The 24469-nt window shown below is 43.2% G+C and overlaps 1 protein-coding gene across 10 annotated transcripts in view; it reads right to left on the bottom strand.

The window, feature by feature from the left end:
* Positions 1-24469, bottom strand: part of LOC125451757 (anion exchange protein 2-like) — a 259376-nt gene that overhangs the window by 113907 nt on the left and 121000 nt on the right. The window contains exon 1 of one of the 10 annotated variants that reach the window (XM_059646300.1): positions 2303-2455. The exons of the other annotated variants lie outside the window; for them this stretch is intronic. Coding sequence (XP_059502283.1) covers positions 2303-2326 — 24 coding nt within the window. The 5' untranslated portion in view covers positions 2327-2455. Of the gene's footprint in view, positions 1-2302; positions 2456-24469 lie in introns of those variants that run through there. 10 annotated transcript variants of the gene reach the window in all.

The raw sequence follows: 24469 nt of genomic DNA, 5'->3' as shown, positions 1-24469 counted from the left end.
GAAGTGACCTGATTTGGGATCTCCATTTCTAACCAGAGGCAGTAATGACATCTCCCTGCAGTCTCATTGAAATCAGGGTTCATCTCACATGCTTGGAGTTCCTCACCTCCTTCATTAGCAAGGCATTTTTTTCCAGCACAATCATCATTAGGGGGAGGAAATGGCCTAGTGGTATTATCACTGGATTGTTAATCGAAAGACCTAGGTAATGCACTGCAGACCTGGGTTCAAATCCGCCACAGCAGATGGTGGAATTTTAATTCAATAAAAAGTCTGGAATTAAGAGTCTAATGATGACCATGAATGCATTGCTGATTGTTGAGAAAAACCTAACTGGTTCACTAATGTCTTTTGGCAAAGGCAACTTGTGATTCTTGTCTGGCCTACACGTGACCATACACCAGACCCATAATATGGTTGACTCTTAACTACCCTGTGGGCAATAAATGCTGGCCTAGTCAGTGACACCCTCATCCCATGTATGACTACATAAAAGGCAGTAAAACACCCAAAAGGTGCTGAACAATAGTGTCATCAGACAAAATTGGGAGAGAAGGCGGCAGGTGAGAGAGACAGAGAAATGGAATGATGTAACAGAAACTAGGGTCTCAGCAGCTCAAGGCTCAGCCAATGACAGAGATTATAATCAGAGATGCTCAAGTGGTAGCCTCTGATTAAGGCTTGGAAAATGGACAGGAAGAGAGATAGAACTGCTTGCTGGAGAATGGTATTGTGATTGGCCACAATTCAGTCTCCTAATATCTGACTGGTTGGAATTTCTAGTCATGTAGGTACTGCACTTGGCATCAGACAAACAGTATTGTGAACTAGGCAGTGAGATGGTGGTGAGGGAGAGCCAGGTAATGGCAGTGCCTAGTGAAATATGTTTTCGGCTCATGTTGCCATGGGGCTTTTTTTTTAGTCCATAAGACCGTAAGACATAGGAGTGGAAGTAAGGCCATTCAGCCCATCGAGTCCACTCCGCCATTTAATCATGGCTGATGGGCATTTCAACTCCACTTCCCTGCACTCTCCCCGTAGCCCTTGATTCCTTGTGAGAGCAAGAATTTATCAATCTCTGTTCTGAAGACATTTAACGTCCCGGCCTCCATTGTGCTCTGTGGCAATGAATTCCACAGGCTCACCATTCTCTGGCTGAAGAAATGTCTCCTCATTTCCATTTTAGTCATTCACAGGATGGGGCAGAGCAGCTAGGCCAGCGTTAACTGCCCATCCCTAATTGCCCAGAGGGCAGTTCAGAGTCAACCACATTGCCATGGGTCCGGAATCACATTTAGACCAGACCAGGTAAGGATGGTTGTTTCCTTTCCTAAAGGTCATTAGTCAAGCAGATGGGTTTTTCCCAACATTCAGCAATAGTTTCACAGTCATCATTAGATTCTTAATTCCATTTTTTAGAAATTGAATTAAAATTCCACTCCACTGTGATAATACCACTAGGCCATCGCCTCCTTCCAGGCTGCCATGGATGAAAAATAAGTAGTTCAGACAGACAGATTTTTGGGGCGACACAACAGGGAGGAAGAGAAGCTACTTCAGCTGTGATTAGACAGATTTGATTAGGAGCAGCCCCTCCTGGCTGAACAGTGGTAGTGAGGAGCTGGAGGGGGATGGTGTGCTTAGCATGTCAGAAGCTGTCAACAGCAGACAGACAAGGTTGAGGAGGTACGGTTTACCATGATCACATTCAGAGCGGGTGCAATTTGTGAGTTGATAACAATTGTTTTGAGCTTTCTACTTTCTCATAATTAGCGGACTTTAAAATTGAAGGAGTGCGAATCACTTTCACTTTCAAACACTGACACAAATGATTCAACAGATCTCCGGACCCTGCACAAATTTCATTAATGAAAATAAAATGACAAGAAGCCAGAAACATTCTCTGGCCCCAGCAAGGTGCCTGACTGTCCTAAAAACATCCAAAGGAACATATGGATCAGGAGAAGTAGGCCACTTGGCCACTCAAGCACAGTCTGCTATTCAATAAAATCATGGCTGATCTTATTACTCCATATTGCCACCTCTGTGTTCAACAAGAATCCATTCACCCTGCCTGAAAAACAGTTGAAAACTGTGCTTCCATTGACTTTTCAGGAACAGAGCTCCAAAGAGACTCAACACAAGTTGTCAGAACAAAAACAAGAATCAGTCAAATTCTCAACTACAAACAGCACAGTCAGCTGAGCAGAGTCACTGTATTTAGAAAGGATTCTGTCCTTCTCCCAGTTCAAACGTGCAATTAATCTGCTGTGTCCTTTGGATTCACTTGACAAGGCCTTACCTTATGAGTCAACAGGAAGTCCATTGAAAACCAGCCAGGGTCAGACTACACATGAAATCAATTATCAGGACACATGAAAAAGAATTTCAAGCCCAGTGCAAGTTAAGGTAAACAGCACCTGTCATTAGCAGTTACTAATGATCCGGAAGGTTGTGAACTGTGTGTCAGTAATGGCTTGTTCCTGCTGAGGATCGTCACAGCTCACAGGTTACTGATTAACTCAGTTAGCAGCAGACAAGGAGCCCTTCCTGATCACAGCAACTTTTTCTCCTCTGTAACATTCTCTCAAGTACAGGTTCACAAACTTTGGTCCAACGTTTCCTGGAGGCATTATCACACATGCCCGCAGTCGCTGCAAATGACTCAGTCCAGTCAAAACAGTTTTTATCCAGGATATACAAGGTGTAGAGCTGGATGAACACAGCGGGCCGAGCAGCATCAGTGGAACAGGAAGGCTGACTTTTCAGGCCTAGACCCTTCTTCAGAAATGGGGGGAGGGGAAGGGGGTTCTGAAATAAATAGGGAGAGAGGGGGAGGTCTTCCCTACCTCCCCACCTACACACCTTTATGGGCTTGCCTCTTTGACCTGACTGTCTCTTCTCCACCTATCCTCTCCTCTACCCATCTTCAATCCGCCTCCCTCTCTCTCCCTATTTATTTCAGAACCCCCTTCCCCTCCCCCATTTCTGAAGAAGGATCTAGGCCCAAGATGGCAGCCTTCACGCTCCTCTGATGCTGCTCGGCCTGCTGTGCTCATCCAGCTCTAAACCTTGTATATCTCAGGTTCTCCAGCATCTGCAGTTCCTACCATCTCTGAAACAGTTTTTATCCTTGATCAGTCTGGATTATTTTTGCAACAAATAATAAAGAATGCACAGAGAAAATTGTGAAAACACAAGGTTTCCAAAGGCTCCTTTCATAGTTTCCCTCTCCTGTATTTGCTGGCAGCAGTGTCCTGGAAGTTAATCATTAATTCCAGCAGATTCTGGAACAATCATTCACGGCTGCAGCCTAAACTGCAAATCTAAGTGAACTATCTGGTTAACCCAAGACCAAGATCAATGAGAGGTGGTGCTGAACTGTTCAAACAGATGACCAGTCCAAAGACCACCCTGCTGTGGGATTCTCCCTTCCTGGATCTCAGGTGAAGCATGGATTTCTTCCCTTTCGCCTAGTACAATAACATTCAGTGAACTACACCAAATCTGAATAAACCAGAAGGCTGGGGACCAGCTAGAGTACTGTGTTCAGATGTGTGCACCACACTTCAAAGGAGCATCTGAACATCTTGTTTAATGCAATAGCAGAGGGAATAACAAGGCACTTGTCAGACCTCTTGTCAGGTGTGGTCCTCTTATCTAAGGAGAGATATACAGGAATTGTAGGCAGTCCAGTGACAGTTTTCTAGGCTGATACCAGGTTTGAAGAGACTGTCTTACGATGAGGGGTAGATTGGATCTGTACTCTTTGGAATATAGGGGAACAAGAGCCAACCTTATTGAATCATACAAGATTCTTAGGGGCCTTGGCAGGGTTGGTGTAGAGAAGTTGTTTCCCCTTGTGGGACAGTTGAGGACGAGAGGGATAATCTCAGAGGAAGGGATCCCCTGCATAAGAAAGATGAGGAAAAATCTCTTTTCTCAGAGGGTGGTAATTTCTTGGAATTCTTTACCTCAGAGTGCTGTTGAGGCTGAGTTGTTAATTATATTCAAGGGTGTGATAAACAGATTTTTAATTAGTAAGAGAATCAAGGGTTACGGGGAAAAGACAGGGAAGCTGAGCCAAAGATTATCAGATCTGCTATGATCTCATTGAATGGCAGAACAGACTTGATGGGCTAAATGGCCTATTTCTGCTCCCGCGTCTAAGAGTCTGATAAGGGATGACAGTGACAGAGAGACTAGAAAATCTGGGATTATTTTCCTGATAGATGGTTCAGGGGAGAGTAAACATAACTATTAAAACACATTAATATTTTTACAGCAGTAAATAAAGAGAAATTGTTTTCATTGGCAGGAGAATTGGCAATGAAAGGACATGGATAATTAAGAACAATTCCAGTGGAGAAACAGGATAACACAGTGAAGCAGTGAGTTGTGATCTAGAAAGCACTGGCCGAGTATGGTGGGAGATTCAACAGAAACTTTCAAAGGGAAATTAGAAAATACATGAAAAGGAAAATGCTGGAGTGCTATGAAAAAGAGCAGCAAGATGAAACACGGATATTACACTGTTCAGGTGAAATGTTTCTGTAGTACTTCAGGATGATGATGTGGAGTTCAACCTCAGCTTTAGATCATATTTCACACCAGTTCCCATTCACCCACCAAGCCTGCATTCATATACTGGCAGTGGCTTATTGTTTAAATTCTCATCCTTCTTTTCAATGGCTTCAACTCTCCTGAAATCATCTGCATCTGAACTAGCCTGAGATCTTTAAGCTCCTCTTATTATGGCCGGCTGACTATTACCATTTTTATCTGAGTACTATTGGTATCTCTGCCTACAAGCACCAAGACATTAACCTCTGAGATTCCATCCTAAATGCAAGAACATTACATTTCCTTCAAACACCTCTGAACAGGACAAAAGACAATAACACATAAACATAGAACATTTTAGAACATTACAGCACAATACAGGCCCTTCGGCCATCAACGTTGTGCCGACCTGTCATAGCAATCTGAAGCCCATCTAACCTACACTATTCCATGTACGTCCATATGCTTGTACAATGACGACTTAAACGTACCTAAAGTTGGCGAATCTACTACCTATTGCAGGCAAAGCGTTCCATTCCCTTACTACTCTCTGAGTAAAGAAACTACCTCCGACATCTGTCCTATATCTTTCACTCCTCAATATAAAGCTATGCCCCCTCGTGCTTGCTGTCACCATCCTAGGAAAAAGGTTCTCCCTATCCACCCTATCTAACCCTCTGGATTATTTCATATGTTTCAATTAAGTCACCACACAACCTTCTTCTCTCTAACGAAAACAGCCTCAAATCCCTCAGCCTTTCCTTGTAAGACCTTCCCTCCATTCCAGGCAATATCCTAGTAAATCTCCTCTGCACTCTTTCCAAAGCTTCCACATCTTTCTTATAATGCGGTGACCACAACTGTACACAATACTCCAAGTGCGGCCGCACCAGGGTTTTGCACAGCTGCAGCATAACCTCTTGGTTCCAGAACTCGATCCCTCTATTAATAAAAGCTAAAACACTGTATGCCTTCTTAACAGCCCTGTCAACCTGGGTGGCAACTTTCAAGGATCTGTGTACATGGACACCGAGATCTCTCTGCTCATCTACACTACCAAGAATCTTACCATTAGTCCAGTACTTTGCCTTCCGGTTATTCCTACCAAACTGCAGCACCTCACACTTGTCCGCATTAAACTTCATTTGCCACCTCTCAGCCCAGCTCTGCAGCTTATCTACGTCTCTGAGCAACCTACAACATCCTTCGTCACTATCCACAACTCCACCGATCTTAGTGTCATCTGCAAATTTACTAACCCATCCTTCTATGCCATCATCCAGGTCGTTTATAAAAATGACAAACAGAAGTGACCCAACACCGACCCTTGCGGTACACCACTAGTAACTGGTCTCCAGGATGAACATTTCCCATCAACCACCACCCTCTGTCTTCTTTCAGCAAGCCAATTTCCGATCCAAACTGCTATATCTCCCACAATTCCATTCCTCCGCATTTTGTACAATAGCCTACTGTGGGGAACCTTATCGAATGCCTTGCTGAAATCCATATACACCAAATCAACAGGTTTACTCTCATCTACCTGTTTGGTCACCTTCTCAAAGAACTCAATAAGGTTTGTGAGGCACAACCTACCCTTCACAAAACCATGCTGACTATCCCTAATCAATTTATTCTTTTCTCAATGATTATAAATCCTATCTCTTATAACCTTTTCCAACACTTTACCAACAACTGAAGTAAGGCTCACTGGTCTATAATTACCAGGGTTGCCTCTACTCCCCTTCTTAAACAAGGGAACCACATTTGCTATCCTCCAGTCGTCTGGCACTATTCCTGTAGACAATGACGAGTTAAAGATCAATGCCAAAGGCTCGGCAATCTCCTCCCTGGCTTCCCAGTGGATTCGAGGATAAATCCCATCCGGCCCAGGGGACTTATCTATCTTCACACTCTGTAGGATTTCTAATACCTCTTCCTTGTGAACCTCAATCCCACCTAGTCTAGTAGCTTGTATCTCAGTATTCTCCTCAACAACATTGTCATTTTCTAGAGTGAATACTGTCGAAAAATATTCATTTAGTGCTTCCCCTATCTCCTCTGACTCCACACACAACTTACCACTACCATCCTTGATTGGCCCTAATCTTACTCTCATCATTCTGTTATTCCTTATATACCTATAGAAAGTTTTAGGGTTTAACCTGATCCAATCCGCCAACAACTTCTCATGTCTCCTCCTGGCTCTTCTGAGCTCTCTCTTTAGGTCTTTTCCTGGCTACCTTGTAACCCACGAGCGCCCTAATTGAGCCTTCACATCTCATCCTAACATAAGCCGCCTTCTTCCTCTTGACCAGAGATTCCACTTCCTTCGTAAACCACGGCTCCCGTGCTCTACAGCTTCCTCCCTGCCTGACAGGTATATACTTATCTAGCACACACAGGAGCTTTTCCTTGAATAAGCTCCACATTTCTAATGAGCCCATCCCCTGCAGTCTCCTTCCCCATTCTATGCTCCCTAAATCTTGCCTAATCTCATCGTAATTGCCTTTCCCCCAGCTATAACTCTTGCCCAGTGGTATACACCTATCCCTTTCCATCACTAAAGTAAATATGTGTAAAATTAGACCATTTGATAACTGATTCAACCTCATTCTCCTGCCTTCTCCCTGTAACCCTTACCCCTTACAACTGAACCTATCTATCTCTGAATTGGATTGAATTAGCTTTATTGTCACATATCCTCAAATGAGAATATGTTGCCATTTTCAGTGCAACCTCAGGTACAAAGGTACCAAGGTACAGCTTACTCAGTTACGAGATATTAGAAAACAGGAAAAAAAAAGTCTGTCTTAAATACACTCAATGACGTGGCCTCCACAGCCCTCGGTGGCAATGAGCTCATAGATTCACCACCCTCTGACTGAATAAATTTCTCCTCATCTCAGTTTTAAAGGGTTGTCCATTCACTCTGAGGCTGTGCCCTTGGTTCCTAGTTTCTCCTAGCAGAAAAACATCTTTTCCACGTCCACTTTATCCAGGCTTTTGAATAAGTTTCAATCAGATTCCCATCTCATTCTTCTAAACTCCATTGGGTACAGACCCTAGAGTCCTCAACTGCTCGTCATATGACATGCTCTTCATCCTTAGGATCATAGTTGCAAACTTTCTCCATACACCTTCCAATGCCAGCATAATTTTCCTTAGACACAGGGCCCAAAACTGCTCACAATATTGTAAATGAGCCTGACCAGAGCTTTATGCAGTCTTAGCAGTACATCTCTGCTCTTGTATTCTAGCCTTCTTGAAATGAATGCTGACACTGCACTTACTTTCTTAACTACCAAATGAACCTACATTTCATGTTAACAGAATCCTGACTAGGACTCCTAAGTGCCTTTGTGCTTCAGATTTCCAAAACTTTCCCCAGTTTAGAAGTTAGTCCATTCCTCTATTCTTCCTATGAAGATCATACTGTCATACTTTCCTTCATTGTACTCCATCTGCCACTTCTACACCCTACTCCTGGCCTGTCCAAGTCCTTCTGCAGCCTTCCTGCTTTCTCTATACTACCCATACCTCAACCTATCTTTGCGCCATCTGCAAACTTAGCAACAATCCCCTCAGTTCCTTCATCCAGATCATTGACATGTAACAGGAAAAGTCGTGGTCCCACTGAATCACTGAAGATCTCTAATAGTCACCAGCTGCCATCCTGAAAAAGACCCCTTTATCCCTACTTTCTGTCTTCTGCTAGTCAACCAATCTTCCATCCATGCCAGGACCTTGACCCAAACACCATGGATTCTTATCTTCTTTAGCAGTCTCCTGTGTGGCACCTTGTTAAAGGCCCTCTGGAAATCCAAATATACATTCATTCATAGGATAGGGGTGTCACTGGCTGTCTGGCAGTTGTCGTCTGTCCCTAGCTGCCTTTGAGACGGTGATGGTAAGTTGCCTTCTTGGACTGCTGCATTCCACCTGCAATGGGTTGACCCACAATGCCATTAGGAAGGGAATTGCAGAATTTTGACCCAGTGATACTGAAGGAGTAGCGAGATTTTTCCAAGTCAGGATGCTGAGTGACTTGAAGAAGAATTTGCACGGGGCGGTGTTTCCACATATCTGCTGGCCTTGTCCTTCTAGATGGTAGATGGAAGCAGTCGTGGTTTTGGAAGGCGTCGTCTGAGGATATTTGGTGAATTTCCACTGTGCATCTTGTAGATAATATACACTGCTGCCACTAAGCATGGTTGTGGGGGGGAATGGATGCTTCTGGATGTGGGGCCAAACAAGTGAACTGTTTTGTCCTGGATGGGTTCTAGTTTCTTGCATGTTATTGGAGCTGCACTATTCAGGCCAGTGAGGAGTATTCCATCACACTCCTGACTTGTGTGTTATAGATAGTGGGAAGCTTTTGGGAGGCAGGAGTAAAGTTACCTGCCGTGATATTTTTAACCACAGACCTGATCTTGTAGCCACTGTATTTATGTGGTGGGTCCACTTGAGTTTCTGATCAATGATAACTCCCAGGATGTTGATAGTGGGGGATTCAGTGATGATAACACCATTTAATGTCAAGAGGTGATACACTGTCTCCTATTGGTAATGGTCATAGCCTGGCATTTGAGGGGCGTGAATGTCACTTGCCACTTGTGGCAGTTATTCAGTGCTTGCAGCCTGACTGTGTGGTGCTGCCTCACTGCTGTCCCTCCAACAATGTAGTACTCTCTATAACTCTCACCTTTTGATTCAAGAGATGAGATGGATACCCCCTAAAACACAGGTAACGGGTTTACACATATCCATCTGTGAAGCAGAAAACAGAGTTAACATTTCGGGTCCGGTGACCCTTCCTCAGAACTGAAGTTCACCGGGCCCAAAACGTTAATTCTGTTTTCTCCTTCACAGATGCTGCCAGACCTGAGTTTTTCCAGCAACTTTGTTTTTGTTCCTGATTTACAGCATCCGCATTTCTTTTACTTTTTATACATATGCATCATTCACTTCACCCAACCTTCAACTCGGAGTTAGAAAGCTTAAACAGAGAAAGGTCTTCAAGGATACAATCTGTCTTGCAGTATTTGATTAAACAAGTTTGACTTCAGCTGTCAGGATACATGCAATTAGAATCACAATAAATTCATTTTCAATACTGTTTCTTCCTCAACAGCATTTACACAGTGAATCTTAAGTAGTGACTCACCTGGATATTAATGTGATCAAACAGTGATGATACGCTCAAAGCCATAGTTCTGTCTGCACAGTCTTTAAAATCACACTCTTTTGTGTGCTACAAAAGCTCACTGGTTTCAAATTTCCTCTGTTACAACAATCTTCTCTTCATAAAAGCACTCTGGAATGTGCTAATCGTCTGTATCCACGTGCTCCTCACTCATTCAATCTCAGAAAGTATGAGTGGCCGCTTAGGACTCCTGCAAGTGAACTCAGTTCATCTGAATTACACACCTTTACCTTCAAACTTGAGATACTACTAAACTTATTGTGACAAGTACAGATCACAGAGTTCCTTGTCCAGAGCAGCCTTTGACAGGGCAGGATGACAGATTCTGCGCAGAATCAAAGCAGGCCAATACCAAACAACCTACGCTCAGAAATGAGTCAGCTGCAGTCAACTTACAACAGTGCAATTTATGTCCCATTCATCAGTGCAGAGAGACCACAGGCAACACACACACCCAACATTAAAACTCACTGCAAGTTCCAACAACATCCTCACTAAACTCAGCATCACTCAGCAAGTCGAGATGCTGTAACCTCCACAAAATACATCATACCTCCCACAACTAATGTGTCAGTTATTTAATGGAGAGGGTGTCAGGGTGTAAGGGGGAAGAGGAGCCACTGGGAACATGAGATGAGGCTTAAGGGCACAGGAACACCAAGGTATTACAGGGTAGCAATAATATCTCAACACAAGTTATCCAGAGATTGTGACTCCCACCAAGGCAAATTGAAAACAGTATAATAAAACTTAGAAATAAAAGCTTTGTATCAGTAAATTACTGGTCCTTTAAGAGACCCTGCCTTGCCAGATCAGACCTGACCTATGTATAGCTCCAGTTCCACACCAACTTATCTGACTCTTAAATGTTCTCTGAAAGATTCACAATAAATAGCAAGATCAGGAACAGAGAAGGCAGAGTTAAGATATTTGGCACAACACTCAGCAATGAACTGAAGGGATATTTTAAAAAATATTCAATAAATAAGCTCTACTCCCACAACGAAAGCCTCCTCAATGACAACTGCTAAATGATAGAAAACATCCTCCGCTTTAACGGAAACCGAAAACAGTGATTGAAAAGTGGGTGACCAGTTCTGATCAGTCTCATAAAAGGAGTCAACCTCTCTGTTCTCCTTTTATCTAAACAGCCTGCTGACTACTTGGACTATTTTCTGTTTTTGGTTCAGCAGCTCCAGAGTTTGTTCAATCTCTGAAAAAAAATTGTGACAGCTTTCAAGTCTTTCTATTTGTTACTTCACAGCAACTCACAGTTCAGACGAACTTCACTAATCTCCCTTAAGCCTCTGTGTCAGCTCTCTGTACCTTCTAAAAAAGACACACAAACACTCAGAGTCTCTCAGAAAACAACAACTTTTCAGCTGATCAGCAGAGAACCAGTCTGCTCGGAAACCCCATTCTGGGATGTGGATTCTCTCAAGCTGCTTGCTCATCAACCATAAAAATCCCTCCCAACAAAACATCCAGCATCACTCCCTAGGTCAAAAACAGTTGCTACGAGAGCAATGGGTTTTCCAACAGGAAATTCCCTGCCGTAGTCCCAATGTCCTCCAGGAATAACAGGTTCACAATCTTTCATCCCTGTCCCTTTTCTAACCGGAAGAATCAATGGCCACTGAACTATTCATTAGTAAAATTTGCATCTAGTTGGTATTTAAGTTGCCCGTTTCACAGGATCTCAGAATTGCTTGACTCCAAAGGAGGCCATTCAGCCTATTGTGCTTACATCAGTTTTATTACCAAGTGCCAATTTCCCCATGTCCCTACACAACATTTCTATCAAAGTGATATCTCAAGAGCAACTAGGATCGGCAATAAATGCTGGCTCAGTCAGCAACACCCACATCTCACGAGTGAATTAGAAACAAAATTCACTAAAATTCCTCAGACAGCACCTTCCAGCCCACGAGATAATGGGAACTGCAGATGCTGGAGAATCCGAGATAACAAAGTGTGAAGCTGGATGAACACAGCAGGCCAAGCAGCATCTTAGGAGCACAAAAGCTGACGTTTCAGGCCTAGATCTGAAACGTCAGCTTTTGTGCTCCTAAGATGCTGCTTGGCCTGCTGTGTTCATCCAGCTTCACACTTTGTTACCTTCCAACCCATGATCACTTCCAGCGAGAAGGACAAGGGCAGCAAATACATCGGAGCACCATCACCATCCTGACTTGGAAACATATCACTGTTCCTACGTTGTTGCTGGGTCAAATTCCTGTGGAATGCCCTTACTAATAGTGCTGTGGGTCAAGCCACAGTACGTAAAGTGCAGTGGTTGAAGAAGACAGCTCGCCACCACTTTCTCGAGGGCAACTAGGGACGGGCAATAAGTGCTGACCCAGCGAGTGACACCCACATCTCATGACTGAATTTTTAAAACAATCCACTGCCCTCTTCAACGCCTCAATTACGACTTGTCCACATTTCCAGGCACTGCATTCCATACCCTAACTACTTACTGTGTGAATGAGTTTCCTCTCACATCACTTTAAATGTAATACATAGGAAATGCAAGGCCCCAATACTGACCCTAAGCGAACTCCACTACAAACCTCTCTCCAGTCGAAAAATATTCATTGTCTCTTATTCTGTTTTCTATCACATAGCCAATTCTGTATCTACATTGCTAATGTCCCTTTTATAGCCAGATCTATTGTTTTCCTCACAGGTCTATTGTGTGGCACTGTATCAAATGATTCCTGGAAATCCATGTAAACCACCATCTAATCAATACCTTTACATTCATCGGGCCGTTCTGTTACCTCTTCAAAAACACCAGCAAGTTGGTTAAATCAGTGGACAACTGGTTTGGACACAAAGTAACGTTAACAGTGTGGGTTCAATTCCTGCACGAGCTGAGATTACCATGAAGGACTCTCCTCACCTCGCCCAAAGCATGGTGTCCCTCAGGTTAAACTGCCACCAGTCATTTCTCTCTAATGAGAGGGCAGCCCAAGTGTCCTCTGGAAGTATGATGATGTCACCTTTTTTAATTAATTCTATACTGAGGAACTGTTTCAAGGCATTTCCTCGCCACCAAAGCTAAACAGACTGTTGTTAATTTGGATTAGTGAGGGCAATAAAATTGTGTTAATGAGACATGAGAGGAAAAGGATGCAGAAATTTGGATGAGCTGAGATTTACAGATGATCAGACAGTAGCCAAGAACGACTTGCAGTCATTGAGCATGCACGTGTCAAAGGTGCAAGTCGAAGTCAGTGCTGAAAGTTTCAGCTGCATCTGGGCAAAGGGCAGAGGATTCAACCTGGGAACATCCACATTGTTTCAACCTTGGAATGATTAACAGATGTTCACAGTTGAACAGGGTTTGAAAGATCACCAGTACTAATCAGTGGATGCTAGGATTTCAACGAGGTATTAGAACTTAAAGTTTTATCCCGAAATTCTGATAAAGCCAATCAGAAATTGACTGATTAAAAGACAACAGCTAAAAATTCAGGTGTAGAAGACAGCTTTACAATTCATGGCTCAGATCCAAGTCAAATTGGAATACTGCATCTGCTGTTCCTGTTGTGGCCTCCCTCTACATTGGGGAAGCCAAGCGGAGGCTTGGGGACCGCTTTGCAGAACACCTCTGCTCGGTTCGCAACAAACAACTGCACCTCCCAGTTGCAAACCATTTTAACTTCCCCTCCCATTCCTTAGGCGACATATCCGTCCTGGGCCACCTGCAGTGCTACAATGATGCTATCCGAAGGTTGCAGGAACAGCAACTCATATTCCGCTTGGGAACCCTGCAGCCCAATGGTATCAATGTTGACTTCAAAAGCTTCAAAATCTCCCCTCCCCCAACTGCATCCCAAAACCAGCCCAGCTCGTCCCCACCTCCCTAACCTGTCCATCCTCCCTGGACTGACCTATCTCCTCCCTATTTCTCTACCGACACTCACCTTTGCTGGCTTCATCCCCGCCTCTTTGACCGGTCTGTCTCCTCTCCACCTATCTTCTCCTCTATCCATCTTCTATCTGCCTCCCTGTCTCTCCCTATTTATTTCAGAACACCCTTCACCTCCTCCATTTCTGAAGAAGGGTCTAGACCCGAAACATCAGCTCTCCTGCTCCTATCATGCTGCTTGTTCATCCAGCTCTATACCTTGTTATCTCAATTAACATTGATATTGTTTTTTGCGCACTCTCTTTGCAACTGAAACTGGTATTCCTCACTCCGTTCAATCACCCTATGATCTCTGTGTCTTTGTATGTTATGATCTGCCTGTTTTGCACACAAAAAACTTTACACTGTACTTAGGTACAAGTGACAATAATAAATCAAATCAAACCAGTAACTGTTGTTAAGACTTTGCTGCTCGGGAATCTGAGCTCTTCATGCCTATGCTACTCTGCCATTGCTTCTTGGCCACCAACTGTGTTGTTTGTTGTTCATCTTTTCACTTGTGTTTGTGGTTTGCTTTCTTTCCCTATTCTATTTGTTCTTGTAAATAGTTTGTTTTTGTCTTTATTCTTAGTACGTGGGCATCACTGGGCAAAGCCAGTACTGACTAACCATCTTTATTACACAGTAAACAAAATTCATTGCTAGATTACTTCAGGGTACAGACCAGAACCAAACATGTTGAGATGGGTCTGGAGGATGTAGGTCAGACAGGTAATGTTGACAGATTTCCTTTCCTTGAATACTTAGTGAACCAGGTGGGTTGACATGACAAGCAGATAACAGCTATCATTAAAAGTACGAATTTTTTATTCCATATTTACTCATATTTTGAATGGAAACTCCATAGCTATCTCTGGACTATTAGTCCACCAAATAGACAGCATACAACTGCTTCCAAACCTAACTTGACCACTAATAACGCATTTTTTGGGATGGCATGGTGGCTTAGTGTTTAGCACTGCTGCCTCACAGCACCCAGGGACCTGGGTTCAATTCCACCCTTGTCTGTGTGGAGTGTACATGTTCTCCCCCCTGCCTGCACCGGTTTTCATAGAAGTCATGAATTACCTCCTTAAATGTCTGCCACTGCTTGCTTACAGTCATTCCTGCTAATCCATCTGCCAGGTTCACTTTAGCTAACTCTACCCTCACTTCTTTGTAATCCCCTTGATTTAAGTTAAACATAATTCTTTTCCAACCCAAATGTCTCACTTTTGAACTAAATATTAAATTCAATCACATCATGATCACTACTTTCTATGGAATTTTTTACTCTGAGGTCATTTATTAAACCTGCCTCATTACTTATTAGCAGATCTGGGGTAGCCTGCTCCCTGTTTAGCTCTGTGACTCATTGCTCGAGAAAGCTAGGGAGGAGGTGGCAGAGCCTTTGGCCTTGATCTTTGAATCCTCATTGTCTACAGGTTTAGTACCAGAGGAGTGGAGGATTACAAATGTTGTGCCCTTGTTCAAGGAGGGTAGTAGGGATGACCCAGGTAATTACTGACCTGTGAGCCTTACATCTGTGGTAGGAAAAGTTTTGGAAAGGATTATAAGAGATAGGATTTATAATAATCTAGCATGCAACAATTTGATTGGAGATAGTCAACATGGATTCGTCAAGGGCAGGTAGAGGGATTGAGTTCCGGAGCCGTGATGTCATGCTGCAACTGTACAAAACGCTAGTGCGGCCCCATTTGGAATATTGCGTACAGTTCTGGTCGCCCCAATACAGGAAGGATGTGGAAGCATTGGAAAGGGTGCACAGGAGATTTACCAGGATGTTGCCTGGTGTGGAGCGAAGGCCCTATGAAGAAAGGCTGAGGGACTTGGGTCTGTTCTCATTGGAGAGAAGAAGGCTAAGAGGGGATTTAATAGAGACATAGAAGATGATCAGTGGGTTAGATAGGGTGGACAGTGAGAGTCTTTTTCCAAGGTTAATGACGTCAGCTCGTACAAGGGGGCATAGCTACAAATCAAGGGGTGATAGATTTAAGACAGATGTCAGAGGCAGGTTCTTTTCTCAGAGAGTGGTAAGGGCGTGGAACGCCCTGCCTGCCAATGTAGTTAACTCAGCCACATTAGGGGCATTTAAACAGTCCCTGGATAAGCATATGGATGATGATGGGATAGTGTAGGGGGATGGGCTTAGATTAGATCACAGGTCGGTGCAACATCGAGGGCTGAAGGGCCTGTTCTGCGCTGTATTGTTCTATGTTCTATGTAAAACTACTTCTAATATGATCTGAATTTGTTGTCATAGCTACCCTTTCCAATTTGATTAATCCGATCAACGTGATGATTGGAGTCACACATAATTATTGCCCTATGCTTTTTACTCCTTTTTTTATTTATTTGTGGATGTGGGCACCGCTGGTTGGACCACCATTTATTGCCCATCCCACAAATGAGGTGGTGGGGTGAGCTGTGTTCTTGAACCTCTGCAGTCCATGTCCTGTGGGTAGACCCACGATGCCCTTGGGGAGGGAATTCCAGGATTTTCACCCAGTGGCAGTGAAGGAACAGGGATATATTTCCAAATTAGGACGGTGACTGGCTTGGAGGAGAACCTGTAGTTGGTGTTGTTCCTATCTTTTGACCTGTGACTCATTTTTATGGAATTATATATTTGTTCTTTAAATTTGTTACTATCTTTAACTTCTTTTGTTAGCCACAGATGGTAAGCCTTTCTACGAAAGTCTTTCTTTTTCAATGGGATGTACTATTTCCGAATATTTGAAATGTCTCCCCATAGTCTGACATTACACCTCTAGGCCTTAAACTAATTTCCCACTTCACTTGGGGCAGTAGTGACCTCTTGTCCTGACAATTTTCTTTATTTAAGTTAAAACTTTAATTTTTGATTCATTCTTCTCTCTCTCTACCTGGACACAAAATTCAATCATAATATGACCATTACTACCAAGGGGAGACTTCCCCGTGATCCAGTCTCATTACCCATTCTCAGATCTAGTCACTATCATATCAGCCTGCTTGCTGGCTCATTCCACAATGAACAGTTTGAAGAAACTGTCATGAAAACACCCCATGAACTCAACATCCAAGCTACTTGATTTATCCAATCTTCAAGGGGAGTCTGTAGCATTATGGGAATTTCACTGGAATAGTAATCCATAATCCCAAACTAATGGTTTGGGCCTGAATCCCACCACAGCAGATTTTCCATTCAGTAAAAATTGGAACTAAAAGCTCTTACATTGACAAGAAATGACAAGTGTCATAAAGACACAGCTGGTTCCTTAATGAGGAAGGAAATCTGCAGTCCTCACCTGGTGTGCCCTACATGTGATTTCAAATCCACACACACATGATTAACTCTTAACTGCCCTCTGCAGTCTAGGATATCAAGTTAAACAGCAATTACAGGAGGCCAACGAATGGTCCAGCCAGCAATACCCACATCTTGTGAATAAATGTCAAAATAGATTAATGATGTGGAGGTGCTGGTATAGGACTTGGGTGGACAGGTCAGAAGTCACATGACACCAAGTTATAGTCCAACAGGTTTATGTGAAACTTCAAGTGTTCACAACACTGCCCCTTTGTCACCAGCTGAGCAGCATTCTAAAAGCTTGTGGTTTCAAATAAACCAGTTGAATGATTACCTGTGGTGTGTGGCTTCTGACAAAACAGATTAAATCCACCCACGGTACTCACTATAACATTCTCGCAAGCCCTTACTTTATCTCCCAATTTACTGTGTGGTTACTACTTGGGGACCTATAAACCACTTCCATAAAGGAACTTCTAACCTTCATTATTTCCCAAATTGATTCTGCATTTTGATCTTTAGAAATAAGATAATCTCTCCATATTGTACTAATGTAATATTAATTTAGCGAGCTATTCCTCCACCTTTATCAAGCTTCTGACCTTCTTAAATGTCACATACTCATGACTATTCAGATTTCAGTCTGTCACCTTGTAACCTTATCTCTATAATGGCTATCAGATTATATATATTTACTAATGTTTGTACTGTCAATTTATCTGCTTAGTTATTAATACTACTTACATTTAGATATGGAGATTTTAGCTCTGCCTTCTTCGTATTTTTATAAATTTCAGTCTTATCTGCTGGTGCACTCAAGTTTGTATGCTGTTTCCTGCCACTCTCTGAACATCATTTCCCTTCCTGCTAACTTTTACTCCTGGCTTGAACTCTCTAACATCACTTCACAGGAACATTATGACTGATACTGAGCCAAGCTTAGAGAAATCTGGACAGATGATTTAAACCATGGTTAAAGCATTAGGTAACAAACAACCTCAAAGGATGAAACTAAGGTAGAGAAGTGAAGAGGCTTACGAGGGTATTCCAGAGCTTCGAGCACAGGCTGCTGAAAGGGGAATCACTAATGGTTCTGTGAATAACAAGATGAAAGCACAGTCAACGACAATAAGCTCAGCACAATGGTGGGGTAAAGGATTTTGGGACACACAAGGGACCATGGAGAGGGTGTTGACATACTGGGATTTAAGAGTTGATGTCTTCACCCAGTCTGGCCCATGTGTGACAACACTGGTTTTCTTGACTATTAAACCACTCTCTAAAGACACTTGAGCAAGGCACACACATAGCAAACTACTGTCTAATACATCAGAGCATCAAGAAATACTAATCTGCAGTGATACCCAAATGCTGAGATACCATTATATAGAAAAAACTGCATCAGCAGCACCAATGTGATTTATTCAAGTAGAACTTTAAGTGTTCCCCTCAGCGGACAATACCAGACTGCAGATTAAATACTTACAGAATTGTGGTCGATGGAATATTGCAATGTCAATGTCTTTGAACACTGTTTGATTAACAACAAGCAATAGGAGTGCAAACACCGCAAAGATCTTCACAGGACCACAGATCTTTCTTTGTTTAACATCTGATACCACAATCTATTCTTTCAGAACTAGCGTGACTTGAAGGATGGAAGTTAGTTTTTCAATATTCTGCCTTCGTTGGGATGTGGGGAACTGCTGGCAAGGCCAGTCGCTCTTTGAACTCAGTGGCTTGTTGGGCCATTTCAAAGGGTGAACCACATTGCTGTGGGTCCAGTCATATGCAGCCCCACAGCAGGAAAGGATGGCAGATCTCCTTCCCTGAAGGATAGTAGTCATCCAGATGACAACTAATAGTGCTTACATGATCACCATTAGATTAGGTTTCAATACCAGATTTTTAAAATTTAATTTAATTTAAATGTCATCAGCTGACATGGTTAAATTTGGAACCCATGTCCCCTGAACAAGTCTGTGGATTACTCAGCCAGTGACATTCCCATGAGGTAGGAATATATATTTTCCACTGGAAACAAATCTCAAATGAGAGTCCAGGCTTCATACAGTACAGGCCGGCCAGGACTGTTATACAGGCACATTAGGTTGGAGCTCTCTATTTCACCTCTCAGAAACATCTGGAAATTTAGAACACACAATCAGCTACTTGAAGACTTTCCAAAAAGGACCTCCACTTTCCCAATCATTGGATATCCCAAAGACCTTCAGAGCTAATAACACACTTTTGAAGTGTAGCCAATGTTTGAATGTTAGAAACGTGGACCGAAAGATTCCATAAATAGCAACACGAAAAGAACTAACTGGTCTGGTTTTACTTTGAGGCAAATATTGGTCAGGACAAGAAGAATTCAACATTTCTTTGACAAGTGCTGTAGGATATTCTGCATCTGCTCTACATGTTTTACCAGAGCACAACATAGTCCATGTCATAACAATGCAAATATTATCTGAAGCCACTGGTTCTCTCTTCATGCCTGGACAAAGGTGGAAACAGTCCTTACCTCACTCATGTTGGAAAATATCTGCTGTTAGTAGCCAGCTCTTAAGTATCCGTTAGCAGTACTCGCATACGCTCTACAATTTAAAGGCAGTCGGAACATCACAGCCAAAACCCCTCAACAGTACAAACAATAGCTTTTTGCGATAACTGCTTTTATCACCAAGGGACTGAACCTGACAAGCTCCCTCGTGCCCGGAATGGGCTGCTTCGTTACCAATGACTGATAACATTCCCATTCATTGAAGGACATGCTGCAGTGTCCCATGCCACGGGATACCCATTAGCACGATGCAAAAAGCTACATCTGCACCACACGGTAAATATTTACAGAAGGCATCCTTTACAGCACTTTCCTGAGAAATCAGCTGCTCCTGAGACAAGGAACCCTCACACTGACAGGGAGGGGGAGGGAAGCAGTCACCTTCTCCTACACCTGAAGGTCCAACAGATAACAGTAACCTACAATGCAGAAAGGTCTCAGCTCTGAAGGACAGCAAAGCCTCAAAGGTCCATCGGCTGTTACACTGCAGCCTACATTTCTGTAGCACCTTTCAAAACCTTATGGCATTCCAAAATGGTTCAGTGCCAATTAAGTACAACTTGAGGCGTAGACTCTGATGTAGCTGTCGGGAACCCATCAACCTGTTTCAGTTTAATTTTTGCAAAATAAAAAGGCATGAAGATGAGGCTTTTCATCTTGCACTCATCAAGATTAGGGCACATGAAACTAGACTTGGAAAGTCACACCAATTTATTTGTAATTACCAATCCCAGTCACAGTCTGGTTCAATGAAAAATGATAAGTTTTGACTTTGTTTTAGCAGTGATTAAACTCTGTTCTACCAAGCAATTATTGTTGTTCTTGCAATAGAATAAGGGTGCGACTGGCAAAACTACTATTTGTTGCCTATCCCTAATTACCCTCAAAATGGCAACGGTGAACTGCCTTCTAACTTAATGGCTTTTCAGCCTATTTGAAAGGGAAGTTAAAAGTCAGCCACATGTCGGTTAGACCAGGTAAGAATGACAGATTTCTTCCTTAAAGGACTTTGATGAACCCAATGGGTATTTGTGACTTCAGTTGTTTCAAAGTCAAAATCACTGAGAGCAGCTTTTCAGTTGAGACTTCATAATGAACTGAATTTAAATTTCCCCAGTTGCTGACGGTGGGATTTGCTCTCATCTTGCCAGAGTATTAGCCAGAATTGCTGGATTATTAAATCTGCTGACATTCGCACTGTGCTATCATCACTGCAATTTGTGCACAGCAAGATTCCACAAATAGCAATAAGTGCAGGTTGACAGATAAATATTGACCAACACAATCTCCGTACTGCTGGAATTATCAGCTTAGAGTCTGGCAGAGGGTGAATCTACAACATCCTGATTTAGACAGCAGAGGGTTACTGAGTGAGTCATAGATCAGACAGATCTACAGGCCTTGCAAAAATAAACCCTTCAACCATCAAGTGTGTACCAAAGACAAATGCCTATGTATTCTGATCCCATTTTCCAGCACTTTGCCCACACATGACTCCAACTGAAACTGAGTGAAAATCATATTAATAGCATGGGCTGCTTACTCAATCAAGGGAACTTGTGTGTGGAGCCTGAGGAGGTAGGGGAAGCCCTAAATGAGTTTTTTGCTTCTGTCTTTACGAAAGAAACGACCTGTGTAGTGAATGAAACCTTTGAAGAGCAGGTGTGCATGCTGGAATGGATAGAGATAGAGGAAGCTGATGTACTGAAAATTTTGTCAAACATTAAGATTGACAAGTCGCCAGGCCCGGATCAGATTTGTCCTCGGCTGCTTTGGGAAGCGAGAAATGCAATTGCTTCGCCACTTGCGAAGATCTTTGCATCCTCGCTCTCCACTGGAGTCGTACCTGAGGACTGGAGAGAGGCAAATGTAATTCCTCTCTTCAAGAAAGGAAATAGGGAAATCCCCGGCAATTATAGACCGGTAAGTCTCACGTCTGTCGTCTGCAAGGTGTTAGAAAGGATTCTGAGGGATAAGATTTATGACCATCTGGAAGAGCATGGCTTGATCAAATACAGTCAACACGGCTTTGTGAGGGGTAGGTCATGCCTTACAAACCTTATCGAGTTTTTTGAGGATGTGACTAGTAAGGTTGATGAGGGTCAAGCTGTGGATGTGGTGTATATGGACTTCAGTAAGGCATTTGATAAGGTTCCCCATGGAAGGCTCATTCAGAAGGTCAGGAGGAATGGGATACAGGGGAACTTAGCTGCTTGGATACAGAATTGGCTGGCCAACAGAAGACAGCGAGTGGTAGTAGAAGGAAAATATTCTGCCTGGAAGTCAGTGGTGAGTGGGGTTCCACAGGGCTCTGTCCTTGGGCCTCTACTGTTTGTAATTTTTATTAATGACTTGGACGAGGGAATTGAAGGATGGGTCAGCAAGTTTGCAGACGACACAAAGGTCGGAGGTGTCGTTGACAGTGTAGAGGGCTGTTGTAGGCTGCAGCGGGACATTGACAGGATGCAGAGATGGGCTGAGAGGTGGCAGATGGAGTTCAACCTGGATAAATGCGAGGTGATGCATTTTGGAAGGTCGAATTTGAAAGCTGAGTACAGGATTAAGGATAGGATTCTTGGCAGCGTGGAGGAACAGAGGGATCTTGGTGTGCAGATACATAGATCCCTTAAAATGGCCACCCAAGTGGACAGGGTTGTTAAGAAAGCATATGGTGTTTTGGCTTTCATTAACAGGGGCATTGAGTTTAAGAGTCGTGAGATCTTGTTGCAGCTCTATAAAACTTTGGTTAGACCGCACTTGGAATACTGCGTCCAGTTCTGGGCGCCCTATTATAGGAAAGATGTGGATGCTTTGGAGAGGGTTCAGAGGAGGTTTACCAGGATGCTGCCTGGACTGGAGGGCTTATCTTATGAAGAGAGGTTGACTGAGCTCGGTCTCTTTTCATTGGAGAAAAGGAGGAGGAGAGGGGACCTAATTGAGGTATACAAGATAATGAGAGGCATAGATAGAGTCGATAGCCAGAGACTATTTCCCAGGGCAGAAATGGCTAGCACGAGGGGTCATAGTTTTAAGCTGGTTGGTGGAAAGTATAGAGGGGATGTCAGAGGCAGGTTCTTTACGCAGAGAGTTGTGAGAGCATGGAATGCGTTGCCAGCAGCAGTTGTGGAAGCAAGGTCATTGGGGTCATTTAAGAGACTGCTGGACATGCATATGGTCACAGAAATTTGAGGGTGCATCCATGAGGATCAATGGTCGGCACAACATTGTGGGCTGAAGGGCCTGTTCTGTGCTGTACTGTTCTATGTTCTAATCTCCTAATACAAGTGTGAGGTGATGCTCTTTGGTAGGAGTAACCAGAAGGCAAAGTACTGGGCTAATGGTAAGATTCTTGGTAGTGTAGATGAGCAGAGAGATCTCGGTGTCCATGTACACAGATCCTTGAAAGTTGCCACCCAGGTTGACAGGGCTGTTAAGAAGGCATACAGTGTTTTAGCTTTTATTAATAGAGGGATCCAGTTCCGGAACCAAGAGGTTATGCTGCAGCTGTACAAAACTCTAGTGCAGCCGCACTTGGAGTATTGCGTACAGTTCTGGTCATCGCATTATAAGAAGGATATGGAAGCTTTGGAAAGGGTGCAGAGGACATTTACTAGGATGTTGCCTGGTATGGAGGGAAGGTCTTACGAGGAAAGGCTGAGGGACTTGAGGCTGTTTTCATTAGAGAGAAGAAGGTTGAGAGGTGACTTAATTGAAACATATGAAACAATCAGAGGGTTAGATAGGGTGGATAGGGAGAGCCTTTTTCCTAGGATGGTGACAGCGAGCACGAGGCGGCATAGCTTTAAATTGAGGGGTGAAGGATATAGGACGGATGTCAGAGGTAGTTTCTTTACTCAGAGAGTAGTAAGGGAATGGAACGCTTTGCCTGCAACGGTAGTAGATTCGCCAACTTTAGGTACATTTAAGTCGTCATTGTACAAGCATATGGACGTACATGGAATAGTGTAGGTTAGATGGGCTTGAGATCGGTATGACAGGTCAGCACAACATCGAGGGCCGAAGGTCCTGTACTGTGCTATAATGTTCTATGTACTGTGCAATTTTAATGGGAAATCCAGAGAATCTTTTTGAATATTTACATTATAATATTCAAAATCTTCCCCAATATGTCAAAAAGTAAAATGCCGAAGAAAATTGCTTCACAAAGAAACTTCACAGTCAGCCATTCAAGGAGACAGTGTCATTTCAAGGCCATCACCCACTCTTATCTCAACAAGAAGTTTCTCTCAATGCTGCAAGCCATACTGCATTGAGGAATGTACGAACAAGTCGATCACATCATTCAATTAGTTGACTGATCTGTGACTCAAAATCTTCTACATAAATTGGTTTTGTAAGCCTTAATACCATTGCCCAATAGAAGTCATGCAGCTTTTGGCAAGTGTCTCAAAGTTGACATAAGACAGATGATGATTTGTTGATCTACATGTTGCTTCAATGCTCTACGTTTATACGTCCTACTTGTAAGTCACAGCTCCATCTGCCTCCACATGCTCCCAACATTTTGATCATGTATTTACACCATGTTTAAATTAGCTCACAAAACCTCACTGACATTAGTCAACAACTTCTATTTCTACCCGCCCTTACCATAATGAAACGCCCCAGGGTGGATGATAAAACAAGAATCAACACCACGTTATACAAGGATCTGTTTGGGTGGATGGCTTCAAGCTCGATCAGAGATCGCTTTACAAGGATCCCTCAAGGAAGGTAGTTGCATTGTCTTACCAGACCATAAAGGCTGCACTCTCTATTTGAGAGAGATGACTGGTGATAGCTAAGGGTCACCACTCAGGCAACAGGAGAGGTATGAGAAGGAAAGTCCTTCAAAGAACAAACAAAGAACAATACAGCACAGGTACAGGCCCCTCAGCCCTCCAA

Source organism: Stegostoma tigrinum, chromosome 5 (genome assembly GCF_030684315.1).
Source record: "Stegostoma tigrinum isolate sSteTig4 chromosome 5, sSteTig4.hap1, whole genome shotgun sequence".
Lineage (NCBI taxonomy): Eukaryota > Metazoa > Chordata > Chondrichthyes > Orectolobiformes > Stegostomatidae > Stegostoma > Stegostoma tigrinum.
The sequence above is the reverse complement of the archived record's forward strand: the minus strand, read 5'-3'. Positions and strand labels throughout refer to the sequence as shown.